General features: G+C 42.7%; 2 protein-coding genes across 4 annotated transcripts in view; both read left to right on the top strand.

The window, feature by feature from the left end:
• Positions 1-455: 455 nt before the first annotated feature.
• Positions 456-2420, top strand: LOC122542425 (calicin-like). The gene has a single exon (XM_043680117.2). The coding sequence runs from the start codon at positions 633-635 to the stop codon at positions 2418-2420; it is 1788 nt and encodes a 595-aa protein (XP_043536052.1). The 5' UTR covers positions 456-632.
• Positions 2421-6484: 4064 nt separating this feature from the next.
• The window catches only part of tubgcp4 (tubulin gamma complex component 4), a 48570-nt gene continuing 37838 nt past the window's right edge, over positions 6485-17216 (top strand). The window contains exons 1-3 of one of the 3 annotated variants that reach the window (XM_043680426.2): positions 6485-6682; positions 12375-12503; positions 16875-16997. In XM_043680426.2, the coding sequence (XP_043536361.1) occupies positions 6605-6682; positions 12375-12503; positions 16875-16997 (330 nt within the window). In that variant the 5' untranslated portion in view covers positions 6485-6604. The remainder of the gene's footprint in view (positions 6683-12374; positions 12504-16874; positions 16998-17216) is intronic. The other 2 variants (XM_087981942.1, XM_043680427.2) reach the window with 2 other exon arrangements.

Below are 17216 nucleotides of genomic sequence, written 5' to 3'. Positions count from 1 at the left end.
CCTCTGTACAGAAACTCCTCAGGTACATACCTGCCTTCCTTCCTGCGAAAGGTGCCCAAGCTAAATGAATCTGCTTCTGCTTGACACCCATCAATGTGCCTTTCAGAGGACTGTCACACCGTTGGCTTTGTCCTTTGAAAAGGTCCAGGTTGCGTCCCCAACCACCAAAGGTGAAAATCGCTCAGCTTCCTTTCTTGCCCGCTCTGCATCTTCGCATGTTCCACAGCCATGCGACAGGGGTGCTGAGAATGTTGGCCTCCAAAACCAACAAGGGGCTTACAAAGAATCCCATTTGGTGTCATCCTGTGTACACTTTGTGAAACGGGAAGGTTGAAACATGAGAGCAACCCACTGAAATGAGCATAACTGTGCGGAGATGGGATGGTCATTTTTACCAGGGGGAAATACCATTCTTACCATCTTCCAGTGGGAAAGTGATTAGAACCTGGCTCACCTCAAGCCAAGAGTTTTCTGATGTATCTATTACAAAGATTCTCCACATGAGAACTGTGAGAGCCACCCAGGAATTGTGAGGTCAGAGATCTTCTTGTTAAGTCACTTCCTGGTTACAACAAACTCCTTTTATAAGAGGTGACCCACAGAAGCTTCAGAACCATTTCGGCCCTCTGAGAATGAAGCTGGAATTTGATGACCATAAACACAGCACCTACATTTTACAATCTCTCAACGCCCAGAGGCAAAAGAAGGAATGTTGTGACGTGGTCATCAATGTGGGCTCCCATTCATTCTCCGCCCATCAGAACATCCTGACAGCTGTCAGTCCTTACGTCAAGGACTTAATCCACAGCTGCAATATCCAACCGTCAGATGAACTGTCTGTCACCATTGACATTGATTACATGAGCCCAGTGTCTGTGGAACAGCTGTTGGAATACTTCTACACGGGTAAGATTATAATCGCTGACAAAAATGTGGAGGATCTGTTAAAGGGGGCCAAGTATTTCATGATAAAGCGACTCAAGTCCCATTGTGTCGAGTACTTGGAGCTTGTCTTAGACAGGCAAAGTTACATGTACACGCTCATGTTAGCAGAGACTTATGACTTATCAGACCTGGCTGCTACGGTCTACTTATACGTCAAAGACCGGTTCTTCATTCTGAGTGAAACAAAGGAGTTTGTGGAATGTCCATACCACGTCTTACTGAAATTGGTCAAGGATGAAGACCTCCACACTTCCAACGAAGACCAGGTCCTGCAGACCATCCTGAGGTGGACTAACCATAATTTAGAAGACAGGAAAGGTTACTTTCCTAAACTTTTCTCTTACATTTACCTGAACGGTATCGCTGACGAGGTTCTGTCAGACATCAGCAGCAATGAGCCCCTAATCAAGAACAACACCACGTGTGTGTGCGCTATTGTGGACGTGCTGAGCCATCGCAAGCAGGAAAACCTGACCAGTCTAGCGTACTTCCAGCGAAAAGGGGCTCTGCTCGATGTGGTCCTTGTCCTGGGGGGTCAAAGTTCAGATGGCAGTTTCCGCAACGCAGTCTACGCCTACGTCGTTGATGAGAATAAATGGATTAAAATCACCCATATGCCGTACCGCGCGGCGGCTCTGGGCGCCATCTGCACCAGCAAGTACCTGTATGTGACAGGGGGCACCAATGAGCAAAATGCCAGTCTGAAGGCTGCGTGGAGGTATGACCTGGACAAAAATACCTGGAACAAACTGCCAGACCTCCCACTTGGACTAGTCTTCCATTCCATGGTAGCCTGCAATGGTATAGTGTACACAGTAGGAGGGAGTGTGGCACCGAGGAAGTACATCTCCACCATTTATAGGTACGATGAGAAGAAGGAGAAATGGACTTCCGTTGGAAGGATGAGTGTTCCCATGGATTGTGCTGAAGTGGTGACCAAAGGGGACAGGTACATCTACATAGCGACAGGGAGGTGCATGATCAATGATCGAATTTCCAGGGTTGGTGTCATTGACTGTTTCGACACCATAACAGGGGAGGTCAAGCAAAGCTTGACATTCCCCATCGAGTTCAAACACAGGCCAGTCATCTCCTTCCAAGGGGACACAGCCCTCATCATGCAGAGCCACAAGCACACCATCGAGGTCAGCTTGCAGAAGTTCAAAGCCAATAAGTTGCCCAAGAGGATCCCGCTGCTCCCCAACGCAACCAAGTTGGAGGTGTGTCACGCCATGTGCCTGATCAGAGACATGATATTTGTCTGTGGTGGGACCTCAGCAACAGATGATGGCAACGTTAAAGAATATTCCGTCAACAAAAATGCCTACCTGTTGGAGACAAAGGTAGGAGCATGGAATGAGGTGGCAAAGCCTTCTGAAGCTCTGGAAAGTTCCGCCTGCTGCAAAAGCAAACTCCAATGCAAGTTCTTACAGAAGCCAGAAAAATCCCTCTCTAAACCCAAGCTTGAGCATTAAAAAGATATTAGATAAATATAATATTGAGTATAATATTTTCTGTCCGATTCACATAAAAGAATAAAAGTGTCAAAAACATGCACGTTGTTGGAAAATGCATTATAAAATTATGACCAACTGTCCATGTGGAGTTTACACATTCTTCCCGTGTCTATTTGGTTTCTTCTGGGTTCTCCGGTTTCCTCCCACAGTCCAAAGATGTGCAGGTCAGGTGGGTAGGCCACGGGAAATTGCACGGTTATAGGGATAGGGAGGGATTGGCTGGGTATGGGTGGGATGCTCTTCAAAGGGGCTGATTGGCCTGCTTCCACACAGTAGGGATTCTATGAAAATGTTATCCATTACTGTCCTCAATTACATGTTCCTTTTACTTTTCCTTAGCTGGGATAACATTTACTGTCCATCCCCAATTGCCCCAAAGAGGGTGGTGGTGAGCTGCCTTTTTGAACCACTGCAGTCCTTGGGGGTACAGAGACAGTGCTGTTTGGAAGTGGACCCGAGAAAGTCAACCCAGGGATGGTGAAGGGAGGATTATAAAGTTCCAAGACAGGATGGTCATAAAAGCAAAATATTGTTAATGCAGAAAATCTGAAATAAAAACAGAAGGGTTGGCAGCATCTGTGGAGAGAGAAACAAGTTAACTTTCCAAGCCTGTAAGGAAGTATCTTATTAAACTGGAGAGAGTTCAGAAAAGATTTACCAGGATGTTGTCAGGAATGGAGGGTTTGAAATGTACAAATAGTCTGGAAAGACTGGGACTTTTTTGACTGGAGGCTGAAGGCTGACTTTATTGGAGTTCATAAAATCATGTGGGGCATGGATAAGAGTCTTATCCCCAGGCTCAGGGGAGTTCAAAACCACCTCAAAAACCCACATTTTGTTATTCATTCCCAACCTTTAGTTTTGTGGTACCTTTCTGTTTTCTACGCTTTGAGATTATGAACAAATAAACAAGGAGCATGAACAGTCCATTCAGCCCCTTATGTCTTTCCCACCATTGTGTAAGATCATGGCTGCTCTGATTGCAACTTCAAATCCTGGCTAGCCCTCATAACCTTTCAGCCCCTTTGCTTAACAAGAATCTAGCTACCTCTGCCTTAAGAATATCACCGCTCTGCTTCCAGCGCTTTTTCACAGAAAATTCCAAAGACTCCCAACCCTTTGAGGGAAAACAGTTGACCTCTGTTTCAGCAAAACCTGATTTTTAAACAATGATCATTAGTTCTAGATTCTGTCAGCACATGGTAGAATTTGAATTCAACGAAAAAATAATTCTGGGATTAGGAGTCAAGTGATGACTGTGAATCCATTGTCAATTGTCAGAAAAATCCATCTGTTTCACTAATGTCCTTTAGGGAAGGAAACTGCCATCTTTACCTGGTCTGGCCTACATGTGACTCCAGACCCACAGCAATGTGGTTGGCTCTTAACTGCCTTTTGGGCAAAATCAGGAATGGGCAATAAATGCTGCCTAGCCAGCGATGCCCTCAGCCCATGAATGAATAAAAAAGTCCTCCCCACATCCACCCTGTGAAGATCCCTCAGGATCGTGTATCTTTCAATTAAGTTACCTTTTACCCTTCTAAACTCCAGTAGAGAAGCCAGTCTGACCTTCCTTCATAAGAGAATTCTCTCAGTCTAGGTATTAGTCTAGCAAAGCTTAACTGAGCTGTTTCATTAGTGTTTAAAGCAATACATTAGGTATTCAGGGAATGGAGGAGCGTGGGCCTGAGTGGGAACAGCTCATGAGCAGATTAAACACTTGCATGGATAGATGGGCAAATTACCCTGTTTCTGCTGTCAGTAACATGCAATATTAATGGAGATGGAAGTTGTTGTGTCAACAGAGTTAGGCCTGTATCAGTTAACCATCTGTGTGGCTCAGTACAACACAATTATACTGTTCATGGCACCTTGTCATTGCTGAGAACTACAGCAAGATGATTTTGGAGATAGGTGAAAATGTCTCGTCTAACCTGCAATTCCCATCTCAATGTACAAATGGCAAAATAAAATATGCATTTACAATGGTTAGTAAGTTTGCAGATGACACCAAAATTGATGGTGCAGTGGACAACAAAGAAGGTTAGCTCAGAGTACAAAGGGACCTTGATGAGATGGGCCGATGGGCTTGGCAGTGGCAGATGGAGTTTAATTTAGACAAATGTGAGGAGTTGCATTTTGGTAAGGCAAATCAGGACAGGATTTAGACACAATGTAGGGTCCTGGGGAGAATTGCCAATCAAAGAGACCTTGGATGCAAGTGTGTATAGTTCCTTGAAGGTGGAGTCACAGGTAGACAGGGTAGTGAAGAAGGCATTTGGTACACTTGTTGCCTTTATTGGTCAGTGCATTGAGTATGGGAGTTGGGATGTCATATTGCAGCTGTAAAGGACATTGATTAGGTCACTTTTGCCATAGTGGATTCATTTCTGGTCACCCTGCTATAGGAAGAATATTGTTCAACTTGAAATGATGCAGAAGAGATTAACAAGGATGATGCCGGGGTTGGAGGGTTTGTTTTATCATGAGAGGCTGAATAGGCTGGAGATATTTTCCCTAGAGCATCAGACTTTGAGGTGTGACCTTATCGAAGTTTATAAAATCAGGGGCATGGATAGGGTAAATAACCAAGGCCTTTTCCCCAGGGTAGGGGAGTCCAAAACTAGAGGGGTAGGTTTAGGGTTAGAGCGAAAGATATAAAAGGGACTTAAGGGGCAACTTTTTCACACAGAGGGTGGTGCATATATGGAATGAGCTGCCTGGGGAAGTGGTGGAGGCTGGTACAATTACAGCATTTAAGAGGCATCTGAATGGGTATATGATTAGGAAGGGTTTGGAGGGATTTGAACCAAGTGCTGGCAAATGGGATTAGGTTAATTTAGGATATCTGGTTGGCATAGATGAGTTGAACAAAAGGTCTGTTTCCCTGCTGTACAGCTCTCTTACTCTACGACTGTGATTCTGCTTGACCTATTTTCCTTATTTCAGAATAGATAATGAGTCAAAATAGATCGGTATTGTCAATATGTTAGCTGTCCTCCAAATGTAGGAAATTGGGAATTCAGATGTGGCGATGTGGCTTTCTGATGAATAAAGAGTAAAAGACTGGAGGTTGGCTACTGTGGTACCACTGTTTAAGAAGGGTGGTAAGGACAAGCCAGAGAACTATAGACCAGTGAGCCTGACATCAGTGGTGGGCAAGTTGTTGAAGGGAATCCTGAGGGACAGCATATATGTGTATTTGGAAAGACAAGGACTGATTAGAGATAGTCAACATGGCTTTGTGCATGCAAAATCATGTCTCACAAACTTGAGTTTTTTGAAGAACAACAGCACCTTCCAACCTGCAACCTCTAGCATCTAGAAGCACAAGGTCATCAGATACATGGGTACAGTAGCATCTGCAAGTTCCACTCCAAACCATCCTGATATGGAAAGATATTGCTGCTCCTTCAGTGTTGCTGAGTCAGTATCGCTCCTTAAGGACCCATCTATCCAATATTATCCACAGAGGAAAAAATAGTTAAGGCAAATCAATAAAACTAGGAAATGAATTTAGGAAATGAATGTACTCGATGCAGTAAAGTTCCATTTTTCAAGCATACAAGGCAAATGGAACCAGTTTTTAATCCTTTCCACATTTCAAGAAAGATAAACCGACATTTTCCTGGCTATCATCAGTTCTGAGGAAGGGTTACTCTCCCCAGATGCTGCCAGACCTGCTGAGCTTTTTCAGCAATTTGTAATTTTGTCTCAAGAAGCACAAACACCACCAAAAATGGTTGGTTGTGCCACTGGATTCCATGTACAAATATTAAGAAATGTGGCTAAAACATTGACACTTGTACACACACATATGGTCAGACGACCATTGTTACTAAACAACATAAAATTTCACAAGGGAACACACAAGCCAGCATGAAAGATGGCAGCAGCCGCAGCCTGTTCCACCAGGTTCGTGCCAGCAACAAAGATGGCGAGAGGAGTAACTTGCCAGGACTAAACATGGCAGACAACGACGCAATTACTTGGAGCTTTCGGTTGCCAGTCTCAAATATGGCGGCGTCCGTTGGCGCCGTTGGGCGGTCCGCGCAAATTGGTTGTTTCTAAAAACAAAAAAAAAGCCCAAAAGGAATCGGAGAGTGAGGGCGGTCGTTGTCACTGGGGTCTATAGCGAGGAGATGATCCACGAGTTGCTGCTGGCATTGAGCGGGTACCCGGGCAGTATCTTCAGCTGGAACAAGCGCAGCGGCCTACAGGTGAGGGCGAGCCTGGAGCACCATGGCAACCGAGAGGTCTGGGCCCTTCTCACAATAGATAACCCTAGCAAAGGAAACAACGGAACCCAGCTTTACTTTATTCAGAGAGTGAAACAGCGAAATAAACTATTGCACATAGAAGTAGTGGGGCGCAGAAGGTGGCCATTCTGCCCATCGAGCCTGCACTGTTAATGGACTGTTATTAGCTGATGCCAATCTCCTACTATTTCCCCACACCGTTATACATTATTTTTAGCCTGGTAATTATCCACTGCCCTGATCATTATATTATCTTACTGGCTGTCCCATGTTTCCAGGATTTCTGTCTGAACAGCTTAGAGTCTGCAGCAGTTAAAGAAGGCAGCTCACCACCACCTTCTCAAAGGGCAACTAGGGATGGGCAATAAATGCTGGGCCCAGCCAGTGACGCCCACATCACACAAGGATTTTTTTAAAAATTGAGATGTTAACAGCACAGAAAGAGATGATTGTTCCTGCCTGTCAGCAAATATCCATCTATTCTAATCTAAAACAAAGAACTGCAGATGTAAGGGATCAAAAACAAAGAAAACTCTTCTGTTTTTGTTCAGTTTCCATCTATTCTAATCCCATTTTCCAGCACTTGGAGTTTCAATGAGTAAACACCTTGAGAGGTCCAGCTTCTGTCATACTTTCAGGCAGTGGTTTACAGATATTCACCAACCTCAAATGATTTGGATGTGAGCATAAGAGGTACAGTTAGTAAGTTTGCAGATGATACCAAAATTGGAGGTGTAGTGGACAAAGAAGAGGGTTACCTCAGATTACAACAGGATCTTGATCAGATAGGCCAATGGCTGAGAAGTGGCAGATGGAGTTGAATTCAGGCAAATGCGAGGTGCTGCATTTTGGGAAAGCAAATCTTAGCAGGACTTATACGCTTAATGGTAAGGTCCTAAGGAGTGTTGCTGAACAAAGAGATCTTGGAGTGCAGGTTCATAGCTCCTTGAAAGTGGAGTCACAGGATAGTGTAGAACGCATTTGGTATGCTTTTCTTTATTGGTCAGAGTATTGAGTACAGGAGTTGGGAGGTCATGTTGTGGCTGTACAGGACATTGGTTAGGCCGCTGTTGGAATATTGCATGCAATTTTGGTCTCCTTCTTATCGGAAAGATGTTGTGAAACTTGAAACAGTTCAGAAAAGATTTACATGGATGTTGCCAGGGTTGGAGGATTTGAGCTACAAGAGTGGCTGTACAGGCGGGGGCTGTTTTCCCTGGAGCGTCAGAGGCTGAGGGGTGACTTTATAGAGATTTACAAAATTATGTGGGGCATGGATAGGGTAAATAGACAAAGTCTTTTCCCTGGAGTCAGGGAGTCCAGAACTAGAGGCCATAGGTTTAGAGTGAGAGGGGAAAGATATAAAAGAGACCCACGGGGCAACTTTTTCACACAGAGGGTGGTATGTGTATGGAATGAGCTGCTAGAGGAAGTGGTGGAGGCTGGTACAATTGCAACATTTGAAAGGCATTTGGATGGGTATACTAATAGGAAGGATTTGGGGGGATATGGGCTGGATGCTGGCAGGTGGGACTAGAATGGGTTGGGATATCTGATCGGTATGGACTGGTTGGACCGAAGGGTCTGTTTCCATTCTGTACATCTTTATGACTCTGACTCTAGCTGAAAAAATCGTCCTTAAATCTCCTCTAAATCTCCTATCCCTTGCCTTAAAACTGTGTCCCCTGGTAATTGACCCTTCTACCAAAGGGGAAAGGTTTCTTCCGAACTAGTCTATATATCCTCCTCATCATTTTCTATATCTCAATGAGGCTATAAAGGCTGCCAATGCTCATAACGTGGGCTGAGCATATGTTTATTGGGGATGGCCATCACCGGATGAGATACTGTACCCCTAGGGCCAGACATACTATACCCACTCACCCAGAAGGATAAGAAATATTGAATATGGTGATTGAGAGATACTGGTCCAATGTATCTTGTTTGCTTCAAAATGGAAGTCCAGCACATTCACTTCCTAGCATGACTGGTTTTCACTCACTTTTCCCTCTGGACAATTCACAAAACCATTCACTGAATGAATATCCTTGCTCTTAACAGCTGAGTGTGTTCATGTTAGTGGCAGGAGAAAGTGAGGACTGCAGGTGCTGAAGATCAATGCTGTGTGACCTGCTGTGCTTTTCCAGCACCACACTCTTCAACTCATGCCAGAGGCAGCCAGATCGTGATCAAAAGAGGGAATGGTGCTGTGCAGTGGGGTGGTTTTCAATTTGATGAGAGGGATGTCAGTTTCCTGTTTCAGTGGTAGAATGCAAAGATTATAATGTAAGAAACAGGAGCATGAGTAGACAATATGTTCATTCAGTATCTGACATTGTACATTTATGGCTTATCTATGGTCCCAGCACCATTTTTCTGCCCACTCCCAATATCCCTTCATTTGAAGAACCAAAACTATACCTATCTCAGTCTGAAAAAATCTCCAAAGGAGAAAATTCCAACACCGACAGAAAGACCAACTTTTACTGTTTTTTTCCCTTCTGTAAAGGTTTGTGTTTGTGGCTCTGGTGCGTGTTCCCCACAACTCCAGCTCTGCAGTGTTCCCATTGAAGTTTGATTGAAGAGGAAATGGTCCTAGAGATAAAATGTCTTCGCTAGTTTTGAGAAGATTGAGGCTCTGGATGTAGGTTTGCTTGCTGAGCTGGAAGGTTCTTTTTCAGATGTTTCATCACCCTACTAGGTAGGTAACATCATCAGTGAGCTTCCCAATGAAGCACTGGTGGTATGGCCCACTTTCTATTTATCTGTTTAGGGTTCCTTGGGTTGGTGATGTCATTTCCTGTGGCAGTGTCATTTCCTGTTCTTTTTCTCAGGGGATGGTAAATGGGATCCAAATCAATGTGTTTGTTGATAGAGTTCCGGTTGGAATACCATGCTTCTTGGAATTCTTGTGCATATCTCTATTTGGCTTGTTGTAGGATGGATGTGTTGTCACAGTCGAAGTGGTGTCCTGCCTCATCTGTATGTAAGAATACTAGTGAAATTGGGTCATGTCTTTTTGTGGCTAGTTGATGATCATGTATCCTGGTGGCTAATTTTCTGCCTGTTTGTCCAACGTAGTGTATGTTACAGTTCTTGCAAGGTATTTTGTGAATGATATTCGTTTTGCTTGTTGTCTGTATAGGGTCTTTCAAGTTCATTAGCTGCTGTTTTAGTGTGTTAGTAGGTTTGTAGGGCTACCATGATGCCAAGAGGTCTGAGTACTCTGGCAGTCATTTCTGTGCTGTCTTTGATGTAGGGGAGAGTGGCTAGGATATCTGGATGTGTTTTGTCTGTTTGAGTTTGTTGCTGAGAAATTGGCAGGCTGTGTTCATTGGGTACCTGTTCTTGCGTACACCTTTACAGTGTTTTCAAAAAGAGTGGCCTTGTGTGGTGTGGATGTGTAAGGCTGTTTATTTCTGGATTTGATTTAGAATGTATAATCACTCAATCAAGGTTACCCATCAGCCTTTTCTCTAGGACAGCTAATAATAGGCAATTTTTGCTAGTGGTGCCATTTCCTGGGAATAAATTAAAAAATTCTGGGTTCACCTGGCTCCTTTCTGCTTGAATAATATATCTTGTGTCTCAGAGGCATGAACTGAACACAGTTCTCAAACTGTACAATTTTGCCTAGTCTAGGTGGTAATGTACAATATTTAGCACAAGCATAATCATCTTCCTTAATACCCACCCTCATCCACTCACTCAACCTTCTCTTTTACGACTGTCTTTACAGCCAATGTCTTTGGCCAAGCTACTAGTAACCTGGCCTAACAGATGCTTTGGTTTAATGTGAGGTTTTGTACGATGATGCTCCTGTGAAATTAGTTGGAATATTTATTATGTTAAAAATGTTACATTGTCACAAGATGTTGTTAATTTTATTCCCTTTGTGACAAAAAAAAGGCCACAATAACTGACTCAATTGGTGGTGGTCCCTCCAATAAGGTTGAGAGTTTGTGGCCTAGCTCTGTACTGTACATAGACCCAGATTTCCCCCACTTGCACCAGGAGGCAAAGGATCTCTGAAGAAGCTTTGCATAAATATGGAGCAAGCTTTCTACCTGTGCCTTCAAATGGGTTGAAAACACACCTGTTCCCTTACTGCAATGAACCCATGCCATTTTCCTGTATAGACCTTTTTGAGGCAATACTTTAGGCCAATCTTAATAATGTTTATTATTATAGTAAATAATAGTATTTAATTTTATATTATTGCAATCTCCATATTGTTCCATAATTTGGACAGTCTTGCAATGATGTACTACACTTCGGGGGTCCTGTACTTCAATGGATGCACTGAATTGAGATTCTCTCTGTTTCTCTTTTATGCTTTTTAAAATTCTTACATGCTGTAGGTGCCACTGACTGAGCAAGTATTCACTGCCCATCCCTATCTGTACTTGAACAGAATGGCCTGCTAGGTATTTCAGAGGGCAGTTTAGAATGAACCAAGTTGCTATAGGTCTGAAATCTGTCTACACCAGACTGGGCATGGACAGCAGATTTCCTTCCCTGAATGACAGTGATAGATTGTACTGGCAGTAGACTAGCACTAGGTTTTCATGCTGTTTTCAGCCAGAGTCCTAGATCTGTGCAAATATCCTGCCTACCTTTGTGTTAGTTTGCAAATAAACTGGTGTGATATTTGTGATATGTGATATTCTGACCCTAAAAAAACCCATCTCCAATAATTGGATTATCACAGTGCATTCAGTTTTGTTTATAACTTCATCTTTTTAAAGTTAAAAATCACACAACACCAGGTTATAGCCCAACAGGTTTATTTGGAAGCACTAGCTTTTGGAGTGCTACTTCTCCCACAACCACGTGATAAATGAGCAGCACTCTGAAAGCTAGTGCTTCCAAATAAACCTGTTGGGCTATAACCTGGTGTTGTGTGATTTTTAACTTTGTACATCCCAGCCCAACACCAGCATCTCCAAGTCACGATTACCATCTTTTTAAAACTTTCCTTTAGGGGCAAGATCTTTGAATGCCTTTCATTCTGACTTTAGAAAAGCTTTAACATTAACTTGACCTGTTTCCACACTGTACGGAATCTAATCTAAGCTAATGTGTTATCTAGATTGTGATTACTCTCTGGTAAAAGGGATGTACAGGATTGATGTCACGTAAAGAGTGAACAATGCCTGAAATGGTCCTCCATTTATTGAAGATGGGGTGGGATTTGAAGATCAGCCATGGCCTTATTAAATGGCACAGCAAGCTTAAAGAGCTGTATTGTTTAATCCTGATCCAATTTGTTATATTCTTACGTAAGTTAGAAAAGGCAAAACTCCAACTTCATTCAAGATGCAGTCAGATACTGTGATGGGGAAGATGTGAATCTGCATAAAACGTCAACTTGAGTGAATTAAATCTGTACTGATTTGTGTAAACTCAACAACTCAAGCATTTATGTTTTTAATGCGTCATACAACGTTCATAGTTTTGATTTCTATGTTATAGAAGTTTGTAGTTTGAGTTACATACATTATTGGCTTTGAGAGAAGAGTAATTTAAATAATCTCTTTCTTTGTCAGTCAAACTAGTTACTGTATTGTTTTAGGGATGGGCAATTGTAGCCACCATTGCCCACAAGCCATGTACATTTTTAAAAACAAACATTATTTCCATTTGTACCTAGGTATCTCAGGATCTGCCTTTCCTTCACCCCAGTGAAACCAGCATTTTAAATCGTCTGTGTAAGTTAGGCACCGACTATATACGCTTCACAGAGTTTATTGAACAATACACTGGACATGTACAGCAGCAGGTAGGTTCTGTACTGAGAAGATTTCCTCTTCCTTTCCTGACTGACATGATGCTATTTGCTTTTTGGTACTTTGCCTGAATGAGCATTTTCTTTTATGAAGGTGTCTGGATAGTGGATGTCAGCAGAACAGGCAGAAATTTGAAGGCATCAAAATCAATCGCATTCCTTTCGTCCCTGACCTCTAAGTGCAATCAATTCCAACAGGAAGCTCTTGTAATAGCTCAAGAGCAGGACCCTCAGCACAGTTTCTCCTTCCTAAAGCAGACAGTACTGAGCTAGACTGGAGGGGTAGATCTGGGGTATCAAATAACGTTGGATAACTGAGGCTGCCTGTTGATTGAACTGGGCCATTTTTTAATACATTCATGGAATGTAGGCATCGCTGACTGGATCTGCATTTATTGAACTACCTTCTTAAATTGCTGTGGTTCATTTGGTGTCCTTAAACCCATAATGCCTTTAGGGAGAGAGTTCCATGTTTTCGGCCCAGCAACACTGAAGGAATGACCGTATTGTTCCAAATCAGGGTAGTGAGAGAGGCTTGGAAGGTAACTGCAGGTGTTCCCGTGTATCTGCTGCCCTTGTAATTTTGAAAGGTAGTGGTTTGGGTTTGAAGGTGCTGTCTGAGGAACATTAGTAAATTTCTGCAGTGCATTTAGTGAACTGCTGTTACTGAGCATCAGTGGTGCAGGGAGTAGGTGTTAGTGGATGTGGTGCCATTCAAGTGGGTTGCTTTATTCTAGATGCTTTCAAGCTTAGAGTCATAGAGATGTACAGCATAGAAACAGACCCTTCGGTCCAACCCGTCCATGCTGACCAGATATCCCAACCCAATCTAGTCCCACTTGCCAGCACCGGGCCCATATCCCTCCAAACCCTTCCTATTCATATACCCATGCAAATGCCTCTTAAATGTTGCAATTGTACCTGCCTCCACCACATCGTCTGGCAGCTCAGTCCATACACGTACCACCCTCTGCGTGAAAAAGTTGCCCCTTAGGTCTCTTTTATATCTTTCCCCTCTCACCCTAAACCTATGCCCTCTAGTTCTGGACTCCCCCACCCCAGGGAAAAGACTTTGTCTATTTATCCTATCCATGCCCCACATAATTTTGTAACCTCTATAAGGTCACCCCTCAGCCTCCGACACTCCAAGGAAAACAGCCCCAATCTGTTCAGCATCTCCCTGTAGCTCAGATCCTCCAATCCTGGCAACATCCTTGTAAATCTTTTCTGAACCCTTTCAAGTTTCACAACATCTTTCCGATAGGAAGAAGACCAGAATTGCAGGCAGTATTATAACAGTGGCCTAACCAATGTCCTGTACAGCCGCAACATGACCTCCCAATAGTCTGACCAATAAGCTTCTTGAGTTTTGTTGGATCTGCACCCAACCAGGCAAGTATTCCATCACAGTACTTGTTTGTGCCTTGCAGATGGTGGACACACTTTGGTGAGTTACTCACAGCAAGGTTCCTGGACTCTGACCTGTTCTTGTAGCCACAGTACTTATATGGATAGTCCAGTTCAGTTTCAGATTAGTGATAACTCCTAGGAAGTTGATAGTGGGTCTTCATGGTGGTAATGGCATTAAATGTCAAGAAGAGATGGTTAGATTCTCTCCTGTTAGTAATGGCTGTTGCCTGGCACTTGTATGGCACAATGTTAATTATCACTTCTCAGCTAAAGCATGATATTGTCCGGGTCTTGAAGCATTTGGACATGGACTGCCTCAGTATCTGAGGAGCTGTGAATCAACCTGACACTGTGGATTCATCAGTGAACATCCCCACTTCTGACCTCATGATGGAGGGAAGGTCATCGATGAAGCAACTCAAGATGGTTGGGCCAAGGATACTATCCTGAGGGAACCTTGCTGAGATGTACTGGAACTGAGATGACTGACCTTCAGCAACAACACCGTACTTCCTTTGTGCCAGGTTTTATTCCATCAGGAGGTTTTTCCCCAGTTCCCATTAACTCCAGTTTCTTAAGGCTTCTTGGTGCCATACATGGCCGAATGTGGCCTTGGTGTCATAGAGATGTACAGCATGGAAACAGACCCTTCGGTCCAACCTGTCCATGCCGACCAGATATCTCAACCCAATCTAGTCCCACCTGCCAGCACCTGGCCCATATCCCTCCAAACCCTTCCTATTCATATACCCATCCAAATGCCCCTTAAATGTTGCAATTGTACCAGCCACCACCACATCCTCTGGCAGCTCATTCCATAAACGTACCACCTTCTGCGTGAAAAAGTTGCCCACCTCACCTCTGGAGTTTATCTCTCATCCAGAACTAGGGCTGTGATGAGGTCAAGAACTGAGTGCCTCTGGTTCACCCAAGCTAAACATCATTGAGCAGGTTATTGCTCAACAAGTGCTTCTTGTTGCCACTGTTGATGATGACAACCTTCCATTATGTTACTGATGATCAAGAGCAGATGCATAAGGTGGGAACACTTTTTTCCCATGTTTGACCTGATGCTTTGAGATTTCATGGAGTTTGGGGTCAATGTTGAGGGTTCCTATGGTAACTTCCTCCCCCCTGTATACTATTATGCCACTACCTCTGCTGGGTTTGTCCTGCCAGTGGGACGGAACTTAACCGAGGATGCTGCTGATGTCTGGAACGTTGTGTTTAGGTATGATTCTGAGTACGACTATGTCAGTTTGTTGCTTTAGTATCTGTGAGACAGCTCTCCCAATTTTAGTCCTGGACTCCAGATGTTAGTAAGGAGGACTTTGTAGGTTTGACAGGATTGTGTTTGCTGTTGTTGTTTCTGGTGCCTTAGTCTGTGTCACGTAGTTCATAGGATTTCATTCCTGTTATTGATAGTTGAGTCATTCAGGCTGACTGAGACGTCAGGTCAACTGTCATTATTTTCCTTGCAGAATTGTCTTAAAATGCAAAGTGAAATTTAATCATAGAAGTTATGCACAAAATAAACCATTCTGTCTATGCTTATGGCAGTTCTTTAACTAGAGATGTCTGTTCTAATCCCATTTGCATAGCATTTCTTTTCAAATACTTATATAATTTCCATTTAAATGATGCAGTGTCTGCCACTTTGGAGAAGCATTTTGTGCTGTAATAAATCTCTGTGAAAGCATTTCTTTAACTTCCCCTCTGTTATTCTCCTGCTGCTGCTCAGCCTGTTTCCATATTATTGATATAAGTAATCCATATCTACTTATCCTCTGAAAAACCTTTCATAATGTTGATTCTCCTTTAGCCTTTCCCTTCCAGTGAATAAGGCCTCAATATTTTAAGTTGTTAATCCTAAATATAACAGAAATACATAGAGCACAGAGCAGAGAGAGAAGCCATATGACCCAAACACACGACTAATGTTGCACATGGGCCCCTCAAACCCGGAATCATTCTTCAATGCACTTTTCTAATGAGCTTCCTACATGCACAGTAGCCAAATAATAAAATAACAAATAACTAAGATGGTGCCGTAAGTAGCAAATTGTAAACTTTTCACTGTACTCATTTGAGTACATGTGACAATAAAGCTAATTCAATTCAATTCATTGTAATCAGTAACTGAGGTCTGCTTAAAATTTCAACTTGACTTCCTTTCTTTAACCTTCAGCTAGGAATCGGCAATAAACACTGGTCCAGCCAGCAACGCCCACGTCCCACGAATGAATTAAAAAAGCCCCTATGTCAAAAGCTTAAGAAATACCTTCACCTTTTCTTCCACATTCTCATATTTATCTTTATTTTGTTTTCATTGTTTTTCATGTAGTCTTTCTGAGCATGGTAATAGAACCAAAACCAAATTCAGAATTCCGTTAGATATAATGACAGGAGTATTATTATGAACATGGTAATAGTGACACGGGTTGTTAAGAATTCTACATTATAACAGGAGGGTTATTGTGGAAGCAATGAAATTTGTTGCAATAATTGACAATGTCAAGAATTAAACACAACTATAAAGGATAAATTATAGTTGTAACAAATTCAACTATTTCCAGTTATTTTCTAACATTTTAACATTGCATTATAGCTGACACATTGTAAAATAGGTATTTAGCTGCAGATAATGAATATATCTCAGTTTTCATAACATAAAGAAATGGGTATAATCAACAGAAGCCTTTGTTGGCTTAATATAAAACATTTAAGCACAATATATAAAGGGGAGTATGACTTTCTTTTCCACTTTTATACAAAGTACAAAGAAAGTGCAACACAACAACAGGCCATTCATCCCAGCTGCTCTAAGTTAGCCTCTACCTTTGACAAGAGCAAATGGTTACAATCTCATTTACCCACCCTCTTCCTTTACCTATTTTTCTTCCTCTGATCTAATCTTGTCCTGACTTCTTTTATGCGGTGAATCTTGTTTTACAGGAGTGCCACCCATCCCAGCAAGGCCAGGCTGGATTGCACGGGATTTATCTTCGTGCCTTTTGTACCGGGCTAGACTCCATGCTGCAGCCCTACAGACAGGCTTTACTTGATCTTGAGCACGAGGTACTTGTCTTCAACTTATATGACAAATTGTTCAAATGCTAAATACGAGACATGTGAATGGTTTCGCTATCATTTGAAAGAAAGCTGCAGTATTGTTAATATTTCAGTAAAATTGTCAGGTTTACCCGAATGCCCTACTCTGTCACAATTGAACTATGGAAGAACAACCAGCAATGCAGTTCTAGTTTCTTTGTTACTGAAATCTGATGCCCGCTCTCC

This window comes from Chiloscyllium plagiosum, unplaced genomic scaffold (assembly GCF_037043375.1).
Source record: "Chiloscyllium plagiosum isolate Xiang-an unplaced genomic scaffold, Cpla_swu_hap1 HiC_scaffold_42, whole genome shotgun sequence".
In the NCBI taxonomy this organism is placed as follows: Eukaryota; Metazoa; Chordata; class Chondrichthyes; order Orectolobiformes; family Hemiscylliidae; genus Chiloscyllium; species Chiloscyllium plagiosum.
This window is presented reverse-complemented; position numbering and strand designations above follow the sequence as displayed.